This window comes from Puma concolor, chromosome D4, assembly GCF_028749965.1.
Source record: "Puma concolor isolate L17-30 chromosome D4, mPumCon1.1.hap2, whole genome shotgun sequence".
Lineage (NCBI taxonomy): Eukaryota > Metazoa > Chordata > Mammalia > Carnivora > Felidae > Puma > Puma concolor.
In genome coordinates, this window is record NC_141679.1 from 72477468 (window position 1) to 72490615 (window position 13148).

The 13148-nt window shown below is 40.6% G+C and overlaps 2 protein-coding genes across 2 annotated transcripts in view; both read right to left on the bottom strand.

The window, feature by feature from the left end:
- LPAR1 (lysophosphatidic acid receptor 1) overlaps positions 1-13148 on the bottom strand; it is a 362490-nt gene extending 349342 nt beyond the window's left edge. The window contains exon 1 of the mRNA XM_086683698.1: positions 12971-13148. The gene's annotated coding sequence lies outside the window, so the exon portion shown is untranslated. The remainder of the gene's footprint in view (positions 1-12970) is intronic.
- OR2K2 (olfactory receptor family 2 subfamily K member 2) lies at positions 9973-12122 on the bottom strand. The gene has a single exon (XM_086684708.1). It carries the CDS (start codon positions 12073-12075, stop codon positions 11083-11085), a length of 993 nt encoding a protein of 330 aa, XP_086540834.1. The 5' UTR covers positions 12076-12122; the 3' UTR covers positions 9973-11082.

Here is a 13148-nt window from a genome sequence, read left to right on the forward strand (position 1 = left end):
TTGATGAACTACTAAAATTCCTCTCCTTGAAGCACAGCTGGTAGGCAATGTGATAGTGGATGGAGCCTCCCAGGACTGCTTGGATAATTAGAGTAGATGGTACATGTTCTCGAGAGCTAACAGACATTGGGGTGCCTGGGTGGCTCAGTCAGTTAAGCCTCCAACTTTGGCTGAGATCATGACCTCACCATTTGTGAGTTTGAGCCCCACATTGGGATCTCTGCTGTCAGTGCAGAGCCCACTTTGGATCCTCTGTATTCCTCTCTCTTTGCCCTTCCCCCACTCCTTCCCTCTGTATTTCTCTCTCTCTCTCTCTCTCTCTATCTCTCTCTCTCTCTCAAAAATAGACAAACATTTAAAAAAATAAAAATGAAAAAAAAAAAACCAACAGATGTTGAAGGCATAGCTCTGACCCACAGCCTTAATTTGTTCTGGGCACTATGCTACTATTCACATTCTGTCAGGGAAACAGTCTTCTTTTATGATGTGTCGAGGGACAGAGAGGTGGAGGTGTGCTGCTACTACACTGTGGGCTTTGAAGCTGGAGCCAGGGCATAGCGGTGAAGGATGTAGGTGGCCTCTAGAAGCTGGAAAAGGTGAGATACTTGATTCTCCCTAGCCTCCAGTAAGAACCAGCCTTGCTGACATCTTGATTTCAGCCTTGTGAAACTGATGTCAGACTTCAAGAGTCCCAAGAATTTTGGTGTCCTGCATCTCTGATGATACCCAGTCAGCAGAAATGACAGAATGTCTCAAGCAGACAAATGGCATGCCTCCCCTTGTGCGAGAATGCACAGTGGAGATGACTGCAACTTCACAGCGTGGTCCAAGTTGACACCCTGCTCCACGAACTGTGAAACAGCCCTAAGTCCATGGCGACAGCCCACAGGGAAGAGGGAGAAGGTGAGAAGAAGGAGAAATGCCAAGGCTCTGACCTGTACCTTCTTGTGGAAATGGAACTCTGCGTTTGTGACGTATTTCTATCTCAACCTTAGGGAAACTGGTGAGATTGCATTCTTCTAGGAGGCAGAAGGGAGTCTCAACGAGGATTTTGGGTAAGAGGAGATGTCAAAGAATGTGGAAAAGGCATGCACTTTAGAGCTGTAGCCTGCTCTGGCAAAAATGGAAGACCTATGGATCCCTCCCACTGTAGCAGTTCCGGTAAGGACATGGATGAGGAGTAACAGATGAGAACGCACACCTACAGCCAAGAGGTATAGCCAACGTCTAGAATTAGCCGCTTTGTCCTTTAGTAATTGTTGCTAGTTCTTGGGTGCCTGGGTGGCTCCATCGGTTAAGCGCCCGACTCTTGCTTTTAGCTCAGATCATGATCTCATGGTTTGTGAGTTTGAGCCCTGAGCTGTGCTCTTCACTGACAGTGCAGAGCCTGCTTGGGATTCTCTCTCTCCTGCTCTCTCTGCCCCTCCCCCTTATGTGTTCTATCTCTCTCAAGATAAATAAATTCAATAATAATAGTAATTGTTTTAGTTCTCCTTTGTCAGTAACACACTTTCATAAAACATAGGCATTTGGAACATACATATTCCTATCTCACTAATTATTTAGAATGTGATTATTTTGGATCCTTGACCCCTCACTCTACAGTTCACCATTGGCCACTTGTTTAACTGGATGAGCGCAGCTGCTCTACTTCACTGAAAAAGCCATGTCTAATACAAAATATATTTTGTGGTGTGTTTTGGTGCTCCTACCATACATACAGAAGGCTTCAGGACTTGAACTTCTTCTAAATTAGTTAACAACATACCAATGAAAAGGCTGATTTAAAATGTTTTATAGTGGCACCTGGGTGGCTCAGTCAGCTAAGCACCCAACTGTTGATTTCAGCTCAGATCATGATCTCACGGTTTGTGGGATCAAGCCTATGTCGGGCTCTGCTTGGGATTCTCTCTCTCTCCCTCTCTGTCTGCCCCTCCCCAACTTGCACGCGCACACTCTTTCTCTCTCCCAAAATAAATAAGCTTTAAAAAAATGTTTTACAATATAATATGTAAGTAAACCCAAATTAATAGAATAAAACTGTAGGGAAAAAAAGTAGGCAATTTGTGAGAGTTTTGTGCGCTGTTAATCAGAGAGAAGACTGTCTTTTTGAACGCTGGGAGATTTTGAAAGATACAGGTGAGTGAAGAAAAAAGGAAGATTAAATACATAGTTGGGCTAAATGTTGATGGGGGAGGCTGAGGCTAATAATTACAATGGAACTTACGAATTTCAGACTTTAGTTTGTGGCTTTTTGGTTTTTTTAAAACTAAAAAGGTTAGGAATTTATAGAAGTATGAAAAAGAATTCATGTTTGACTAGCAAACTCTGGGGGAAAAAAAGATTTGGGTCTCTGTCATCAAAGTCTTATGTTCTAATAAGCTCTCTCAATAATATTAGAAATGGTAAATTGAACTCAGTTTTTGTTTTGTTTTGAGAAAATGCATGAAAGCATGGCAGAGGGGAGAGAGAGAGGGAGAAAGAGAATCTTCAGCAGGCTCCATGCCCAGCGTGGAGCCCAACATGGGGCTCTATCCCACAACCCTGGGTTTATGACCTGAAACCAAAATAAGAGCTGGATGCGTAGCTGACTAAGCCACCCAGGCATCCCTGAATTCAGTTCTAATATAGAAGTCAGGCAAATGACAGTCTGTCTTCATTGCCAATGGGTTAGCTATTCTTTAAGATATGCCTGTGTATCTTATTATTAATATTAATAATTATATAATGCAAATAAGGTTTAATAACTTTTCATTTATTTGTTTTTGAGAGACAGAGAGAGCACAAGTGGGGAGGGGCAGAGAGAGAAGGAGACAGAATCCAAAGCAGGCTCTAGGCTCTGAGCTGTCAGCACAGAGCCCAGCGCGGGGCTCGAACTCAAACTGTGAGATCATGACCTGACTTAACCGACTGTGCCACCCAGGCACCCCTACAACTTTTCAATTGATGACATCATTGCTCTGCTTCCTGGGTTGCTCTATAAAATTGTTTTCAGGGGCGCCTGGGTGGCGCAGTCGGTTAGGCGTCCGACTTCAGCCAGGTCACAATCTCACGGTCCGTGAGGTCGAGCCCCGCGTCGGGCTCTGGGCTGATGGCTCAGAGCCTGGAGCCTGTTTCCGATTCTGTGTCTCCCTCTCTCTCTGCCCCTCCCCCGTTCATGCTCTGTCTCTCTCTGTCCCAAAAATAAATAAACGTTGAAAAAAAAAAATTTTTAAAAAAAATAAATAAAATTGTTTTCAGTGATTTGACTTGGAAAAACATTAAACACATCACAGGCAAGTAGTGGAACCATTTTATGGAAGCCAAAGATAGTTGACTCTAATCTTTGTTTTTCAGTTTATATATATTTATATTTATATTTATATTTATATTTATATTTATATTTATACACACATATATATCTGCTTATACATATATATGTGTCTATTAGTTTATTATCTTAAAATTGCCTTTCCTTTTTCTTATTGAAATATTTTTGACTTACAATGTTGTATAAATTTAAGGTGTACAACATGTTAATATGATAGATTTTTATAAGGTAGCAATTGCCATTGTAGTGATAATTAGCACCTCCATCACATTACATAATTATCATTTCTTTTTAGTGGTTGGAAAAATTAAGTTCTAGTCTCTCAACAAGTTCGATTATAATGCAATATTGGTGTGCATATTTATACCGTGCATTAAATCTCTAAGACTTATTTACTACTTTAAAAAAAAGAGAAAACATAGGGAAAATTAAAAAAATAGAGAAAAGTTGTATTGGTTAACACGAGGCCCATTTGAGGTACAGAAATAGAAGATAAGGGATGCCTGGATGACTCAACCAATTAAGTGTCCAACTTCAGCTCAGATCACCATCTCATGATTCATGGGTTCAAGCCCCACATTGGGCTCTGTGCTGACAGCTTAGAGCCTGGAGCCTGCTTCGGATTCTGTGTCTCCCTCTCTCTCTACCCCTCCCCCACTCGTGCTCTGTCTCTCTCTGTCTCTTAAAAATAAATAAATGTTAAAAAAAAAAAAAGAAATAGGGGCGCCTGGGTGGCGCAGTCGGTTAAGCGTCCGACTTCAGCCAGGTCACGATCTCGCGGTCCGTGAGTTCGAGCCCCGCGTCGGGCTCTGGGCTGATGGCTCAGAGCCTGGAGCCTGTTTCCGATTCTGTGTCTCCCTCTCTCTCTGCCCCTCCCCTGTTCATGCTCTGTCTCTCTCTGTCCCAAAAATAAATAAACGTTGAAAAAAAAAAAATTAAAAAAAAAAAAAAAGAAATAGAAGATAAGAAGAGGGTTACACTGAGAAGGTACTTCTTTGCTCAGTGGGCAGGAAAATGCATGCACACCACTCCACTTCTCTTACTCCATATTCTCCATCACCCTCTGAGATGTTCCCATGGCCCTTTGGGACAAGCAGCTACTTGGCTCAACTCTTCAATGGTGCAAGAATGCCTTTGTTGACAAAACCTACCTAACCAAAATAGTCATAATGCTTTTCTTTGTCTGCAGCACTTCACTTCTTCATCATGACACAATTCCCACTACACGGGTACAAGTCACAGGCTGGTTCTCACTGCCCTGGAGGGAACTGTGCTTTGTCGAGACTCATTATAGTTTAGAACCCAAGTGGCGCTGGTGCTCTGGAAGTGCACACAGGTTAAATGAGACACCGTGAGACCCAGCCCCCTAGGTAGGCAGGGGGTTGAGAGCAAACATGGGAAAATCCAACTGAGACTTATTAGTAAGAGAAGTTTTCTTCTTACAAAGTTTCTCCTAAGGGAAATTTGAAGTACCTTCAAAGTAAAGTAATCTCTACTTAAGAGAAAGAGTGAAATATTGAGAGGTAGAGACAGTTTAAAGTATTCATGAAAGGGTCCAAGAGTAGTATTACTCTCAAGCTTAAGAAATTCACTCTATTTTATATATTGCAAATACCATGAAGTCTCATACTCCGTATGAAGCCATAATGATGGCTACAGGTCATTATATATTTGTTCACACCCACAGAATATACAACACCATGAGTAAACCATACTGTAAATGATGAATTGTGGGTGATTGTGATGTGTCAACGTAGGTTCATCAGCTGAATAACAAATATACCCCTCCTGTGGAGGTGTGTTGATAATGGCGGAAGCTGTGGGCACAGGAACAGGGAGTGTATGGGAAATCTCTGTACCTTCCCTTCAACTCTACTGGGAACCTAAAACTACTCTAAAAAATTAAAGCCTAATGAAAAAAAGAATTTTAAGAGAGCCAAGGTACCATGTTAAAGAACTTACCATTTAATCAAGGACATAATAGAGACAGTAAAATAAAATAAGCAAAACATTTGAGTAAACATTTCTGTAAAGTATACAAATGTCCAAAAATTATATGAAAAGATGCTCAGCATCACTAATCATTAAAGAAATGCAGGTCAAAACCACGATGAAATATCACCTTATACCAATTAGGACGGTTCATGTATAAAAAAAAGAAAAACAGAAAATTACATGTGATGACAAAGATGTGGAGAAATTGGGAAAAAATGTACGGTGTTTTCCTCAAAAAAATTTAAAATAGAATTATCATATGATCCAGCAATCTCACTCATGGTTACATATCCAAAAGAATTGAAAGCAGGATCTCAGAGAGATATCTGTACACCCATGTTCACAAAGGCATTATTCACAATAGCCAAGAGGTGGAAGAAACCCAAATGTCCTGTCCGTTGATGGATGAATGGATAAAGAAAATGTGTTGTATACAAACTGGCGAAGGAGATAAGGTTGCAGATGGAATTAAGGTTGCTAATCAGCTGACCTTACAACAAACAGAGAGCTTATCTGCCTCAGCCCAGTATAATCACAAGGGCCTTTAAAAGTGGGAGGAGGAGACAGAACGGAATTGAAGAAAGAGATATGATGACAGAAGCAGGGTCAGAGTGATGCAATATGAGAAAGACTTGATTCATTTGCTGGCTTTGGAGATGGAGGAAGGGGCCACCTATTAGTCTATGCAAGCTGCCATAACAGAAGACCACAGACTGGGTAACTTAAACAGAAAAAATTTACTTTCTTACAGTTCTGGAAGCTAAAAGTCCCTGCTTCAGGTACCAAACAGTGAGAAGATAGAGAGAGAGGAGAAAATATAAGGTCCTCCCATGCTCTTGGGACCACAGTCCCCCAGTCAAGAAGTGCTGTTTCCTAAGAATTTCAGCTGCCTGCCCATTCACCAGTGCTGGTATCGCCACTGTCCCCACAGGACTGCCCGGGGATGTGGGCAAGAGATAACAGAAAAACATCAGGGAATGTACTTCACTCTTTCTGATGGACAGGAGCCCCATTTCTCTCTTCCAGACCAAAAAAGAAAAGGGAATGTCACCTGGAGCTCTTTCTATCTTTCTATCTGATCCCAGTGCACAGGTTTGGGTTTCAGCCTTCCCTGCAGTCAAAGCCAAGAGATAGCAGGGCAGGGAGAGGAGAGGCAAAAAATTCACCATGAGTTTGTTGGTAGCTTGCAAGGTAGTTCCCTTCCCAGGTCTGCCTGCTAGCATTTATTTTCCAGAGTCCTCAGAGAGTTGCTCCACACATTCTGTCTAGAGCATGCGTGTGTATGTATTTATTTTAATTCCAGTACAGTTAACATGAAGTGCAATATTCTTTTCAGGTGCACAATATAGTGATTCAACACTTCCATACATCACCCAGTGCTCATCACAAGTGCACTCTTTAATCCCCCTCACCTATTTCACCCATCCCCCCACCAACCTCCCCTCTAGTAATCATTAGTTTGTTCTCTATAGTTAAGAGTCTTTTTCTTGGTTTGTGTCTCTTTTTCCTTTGCTCATATGCTTTGGTTTTTTTTAATTTCATCTGAGTGAAATCATATAGTATTTGTCTTTCCCTGACTACTTCTTTCACTTAGCATTTATACTCTTTAGCTCCAGCCATGTCATTGCAAATGGCAAGATTTCATTCTTTTTTTTTTTGGCTGAGTAGTATTCCAGTGTGTGTGCGTGTGTGTGTGTGTGTGTGTGTGTGTACATATACACACACCACATCTTCTTTATCCATTCATCAGTCAGTGGACATTTGGGCTGCTTTAGAGTTTTTAATTTCATTCAGTGGGAGAAACAAGATGGCGTGCGTTTACTTCATCTTGATCAAAACTGGAATCTGTGTCCTGGTTTTTGCCCTCTTCCTACTTAGAGTTAGCTCCTTTTCAATCCCCCTTTGTTGGCTCCTCTTCCTACTTAGAGTTAGCTCCTTTTCAATCCCCCTTTGTTGGCTTTTCCTATTTGATGGGCTTTAAATATTAGTGTTACTCTAATTTCATCTTAGGCTATTTTCTCACTCTATACCCTCTCCCTAAGTTCACGTCAACCATGTTCATCACTTAATTACATATGTGCAAATATGTCACAAGTTTGTATCTCCAGGCTGATCTTTCTCATTAGTTACAACCTGCATACCCAACTGACTCCTTGATATTTCTACTTCTAGATCTCAAAATAATGACAAATTCAACATGTCTAAAATACAACTCATGATTTACCCTCCAACCCCACTATCAGCCTTCTTTGACACCTAGAGGTCACCAGGGACACCTTCAGGGATGATCAAGCACCAAATTCAATAGCCATCAAAGGTTTATTACATGCATATTTTTATTCAACATATGTTCACTGAACAGCTGGTCCTTCACAAAAAGTATGCACAAAATGTCTTCTCTGTGCCAGACCTTGTGCTAAGCCCTAGGTATTCAACAGCCGATGAAACTGATACAGCCTTTGCCTCAATGAACCTACAGACCAGTGAAATAGATATTAAACAAGCAAACCCACAAATTATGATCAAGTTACAAATTGTGATAAGCATTCCTAATAAGAGAAGAAGCAAGACACAGGATACCACTTCCATGAAACCAAAAGGAGTTGTGTGTTCCCAGAGCCAAGGATGTAAATGGTGGGCAATCATATTAAGAAAACCCTGGAATGTCATCTTAAGGATTTCAAGTTTTTTTAGGGTAATTAAAAGCCACTAAAGGATTTAAGCAGGGAAGTGACATGATCATATTTTTCTCCAGCATAAATCTGGTTATGCAATCATCCAGGAAATGATATGCCAGGCATACTTTTACCTTACTCCTCTTTTTAACAATACCTGAAAAGGATCCCTTACCTGAGACTCTCTAAAAGTAATGATTGTAGTTAGTACTGGTTGAGATGGAATCTAATCCAAATGAAGGAATGCATCACTCCTATTGAAGTTACCAATAATTAACTTCAGGATTGCCTATAATATAGGCATATATAGGCATATATATATAAATATGATCATATGACATATGATATATATATGATATATATAGGAATATATATGATATATATGTGATATATATAGGAATATATATGATATATGATATATATGTGATATATATATGATAGATGATATATAGATATGACATATAGATATATGATATATATATGCCTATATTATATAAACCACATTTATATTTATATTCACTTGTTTTTCACAGCAACTTTGCATAACATATGGCTGTGACTACCATAACTCCTAATCTCTTATATCTGAACCAAGAGCTGTTACAGAGATATTTGCCTGGGTCCCTTTGTGGGTCCTTTTCTGACATCTGGATCATCTCTAATCTGTTTCAGCATCCCATTCTGATCCATATCCCATTCTGAAACTCTAGTCTCCGTGTCAATTTGCTCAGTTCCTTGCATCAAAGTTGATCACTAATTACAGAGGTTACTCAGTTGCTGTGTCTTTAAGTTCTCATAATTCACTCTTTGAAGAAAAGATTTCAGCTGTTTCTAGAACTTTGGTTATTCCTGTTTATACTTGGTACTACACAGACTACAGCTAATTCTGGGAGGCCATTACTTCTACTCTAACATGAAATCCAGCTCCACTCTAATAAAAGTCTCCCACAGAAGGGCACTTCAAAATGACTCTGAAATTACCAGGAAATGAATGTGGTATCTGGTTGTGAAGGTTGAGGTATCCAAAGAGAAGAATAATCACGTCAGGGATGAAAGCCTCCTGGTCAGCTCTCCTCTACTACCCCAAAGCCATTTACTCAGGGCTTGTCTTCATCCTCCATTATCAAACATCTCTTAGCAATTTTGGCATCAAACTGGTCTCCTTGCTGCATCACTAGAATTTTGCTGGGTGATTATTTCAAGTGTCTTTATATGGGGGTTACACATCCAGAAACACGTCATGAAAGCCCTAGATCTAAAGGTGTATGAGTTAAATAATCCAAACTCAACATCCACTACTAGAACTTCTTGGGTCTTTCATATGGTAAAATTTACCAAGTGGGCTAACCTTCCTCCACTCAAAACCCTCCCCCCTTCCCTACTCTAGAAGTGGAGGTAGGCAAATGAGGAGGTACAATGGAGGCACAAACAATGAAAGGGAAAACAAAATTAAAAGGTAAAAAGGTAGGGGCCCCTGGGTGGCTCAGTCAGTTAAGCATCCCACTTCAGGTCAGGTCATGATCTGCAGTCCATGGTTTTAGTCCCGCATCGGTCTCTGTGCTGACAGCCTAGAGCCTGCTTCAGATTCTGTGTCTCCCTTTCTCTCTGCCCCTCCCCTCCTGGCTCATGGTTTGTTTCTCTCTCTATATCAAAAATAATCATTAAAAAAAATTTTTTTTAGGGGCACCTGGGTGGCTCAGTTGATTGAGCATCGACTTCAGCTCAGGTCATGATTTCACAGCTTGTGAGTTCAAGTCCCACATTGGACTCTGTGCTGACAGCTCACAGCCTGGAGCTGCTTCAGATGTTGTGTTTCCCTCTCTCTCTGCCCCTCTCCCACTCGCACTCTATCTCTCTCTTTCAAAAAAAATAATAAACACAATAAAAAATTTTTTTAATTCTTTAATAAAAGGAAAAAGGGAAGAAATGAGAACTAATCCCACATTTATTTTGGAATGATCAGTTTTTGCTGGAAATAATGTCTCCCAAAGTCTGGTCATCTCAAAATCTGTATCAAAATTTCTCAGGGATCTATCATAAATGCAGAATACCAGGACCCCACGTCAGAGCTACTGAATCAGATTCTGGGAGTAGAGGCCTAGAGTCCACATTTTCAACAAGCAATATTTTTAGACAAATAAAAGCTCAAACGTGGATATAAATGTTGTCTCTGTCATCTTTGGCTATTTATAAAGCAATATACCTCATTGCCCTATACTGTTTCTTCCTAATTTTCTCAAGGGGGACTTACTTCTCAAACAGATTACTTTAAAGCTGGTAAATTTATTAGTTTACCGAATGACTGCTGTAAACATGAAAGGTACAATAGAATAGGTTTCCCTGCCCTTCCGAAGTCAATCACCCAAAAAGAAGAAAGAAGACAAACACACAAAAAGACTTAGCATATGGGTGGTATACTGGCAAAGAAACAGATAAAATTTACACAAATATCAATGTGGTTAGAAAGGCAAGGTTGGCAGGTGAGCAAATCAAGGTTGGCAGATGAGTACTGGATGCCTTACTCAGAAAGTCAGAAGCTCTGATCAGGAGTTCTGAACGAGGAACGGCAGTTAGGGAGCCACCACGCTGTGGTCCAACATGTTTCCAAAGATGAAGGGATAATGGGGTTGTAGTTCCAGTTCTGCAACTGTGTGATGGTGAGCGAGCCTTTTAATTTTTCTTTAATTTTCTCGTTTGCATAATCAAGGCCAATCTCTATTATTCGTTTGTTTCCCTATGGTCCCACCTCCTTCTAGAAAGGATTTAAGGCAGAGAACATATCCAAAATTTTTCCGGCACCAACAATCACTGAGTAAATTTATCCAAATTTCTTTCAGGAGCCAATGTGTCAGGACTCTGCAGCCTAAAACTTCTCCAACCGTGAAACACAAGAGACAGCAAATGTTGCCAAATGCAAACGGGAACCTGCTATTGTCCACGGGCAGTCACTTCTGCAGTCACTGTGAGATACACATCCCTCACAGCTGTAAAAGTATAGGGCTCAAGGTCAAATCAGTGTTCTGTGGGTGAGTGTACGGTATAGAATTTCTATGGGGAACTCTGCCAGGAGCACACCCCCCTGATAAAACTGCGGGCATCCAGTCACAGATTTTCATGTGTTCGATAAAATAGTTTTTTCATGGCATCTTTGACTTCTTTGTTTCTTAAACTGTAAATTATGGGGTTCAACATAGGGGTGAGCACTCCATAAAGCAGTGAAATGATTTTATCTACTTCTTGGGAGCTTGAGGAAGAAGGCTTTAGGTACATGGAGAGGGCAGCCCCATAGTACAAGATCACCACCGTCAAGTGGGCACCACAGGTAGAAAAAGCTTTGTTTCTTCCTTCTGCTGAGCTGATTCTCAGGATAGTAGAAAGGATGAAGAAATAAGAGATACAAATTAAGAGCATTGGGATCGGCAGGAGGAGCACGCTGACCACCAGCATGATCACGTCCATGAGCAAGGAATGTGCACAAGCTAACTTCAGCACGGCCAGAATTTCACACGTGAAGTGGTCTATGAGATTCCCACAGAGGGGTATCTGCAGGGCGCAAGTGGTTTCCAGCAGGGCAGTCAGACAACCCGTCACCCAGGAGACAGCGGCCATCTGCACACAGACCTGCCTGTTCATGATGACGGGGTATCTCAGTGAGTTGCAAATGGCCACGTAGCGGTCATACGCCATCACAGCCAGAAGCACACACTCTGTGGAGCCCATGGCAAGGGACAGATACATCTGTACAGCACACCCAGAAAAGACAATGGTTTTCTGGGATGACAGCAAGTTCACCAGCAACGTGGGAATAGAAGCAGACGTGTAACAAATATCCATGAAAGAGAGATTTCCGAGGAATAAGTACATGGGGGTTTGAAGGCGTGACTCTAGGACAGTGACTAAAATAAGAGTGCTGTTGCCCAAGAGGGTTATCAGATACATCACAAGACTGAAGGCAAAGAGAACAATCTCTAACTTTGGGTATCTAGAAAAACCCTGCAGGAAAAAAAAGCTCCAAATGGTGAGGTTTTCTCCTTGCATCTCCTTTTTTGCACCTGTAGTGATTCTAATATTAATCTTCATTTCATCTGAGGACATAAAGAGACAGATCAAGCATAATGTTCATTTAGTTAGGAGAACACTTCTCAAACTTATATTCACTAGTATAAACACAATTCTATTTGACCACAAGAAATCACAAGACTTATCGTTTGATCTAAGGGGGAGGGACAGGTTTGATCTACATAAAAAGTTGGTTCTTCCACAACAAAATTTAGAAAAGAGTAAATTTGAAAAGAAGGATAAACATATTTAATACCTGAATCTCAGCCTACTATCTTGCTCGGCACGCAGTAGTTTTTCAGTAGATTTGAAAGTACCGTGTGACCAAAAAATATGAAAAAACACTGAATAAACTGAGCATGGATTAGAAAAGTAAGCCAGATAAGTGAGATAAAGAAACCACACTTGTACAATAAAAACTAGCAGTGATCTTCACTGAAAGAAGAGGAGGGATATTGAAAGAAGCAAATAAATGAATTTTAAACTAACACCTACGAAGTTCTGAGTCTAAATGAACTCTTTCCTTTCCAGCAAATAGCTTGGAGGTCAATACACTTCAGAAATGATGACATTGTTTAAAGCATTGTAGGTACCCATTCTGATTATACTTAAGAACCAGTTTACAAGTCACACAAAATAGCCCGCCTTCTTTAAACACTGACACATCCACGGGACAGTGTCATTCATTACTGGGACCCATACCTTTTGTGAGCATGTAAATAGTGCTAAAAAATTATACGCAGGCAATACTCTTCTTACACATTACAACCCATGAAGATCTAGAAGATGCAGAAACTGAACTCCCTTTTTAAGCTACCTTAAAATCTCTTGGAAAAGAATATTATAGATCATCTAATTATAAACGAGATGCTGAATGTTTTGGGGGTTTTTTCACATTTCACGTTAACAAAAAGAAAAGACAAAAACTTACCTTCCTTCTGCACGGATTGCTCTTTTTCACCTTTAATTGTGTTCCTTTTCCCACTAGTTTTTTCCTTTCTATTTTCAGATATCCTTGTTCTGAAAACTTCCCTCCCTTGTCCTGTTTCCCTTGCACTGCCATAGGCTTTGCTCTTTCTTTCATAGGCAAATTCCTCAATGATGTGGCT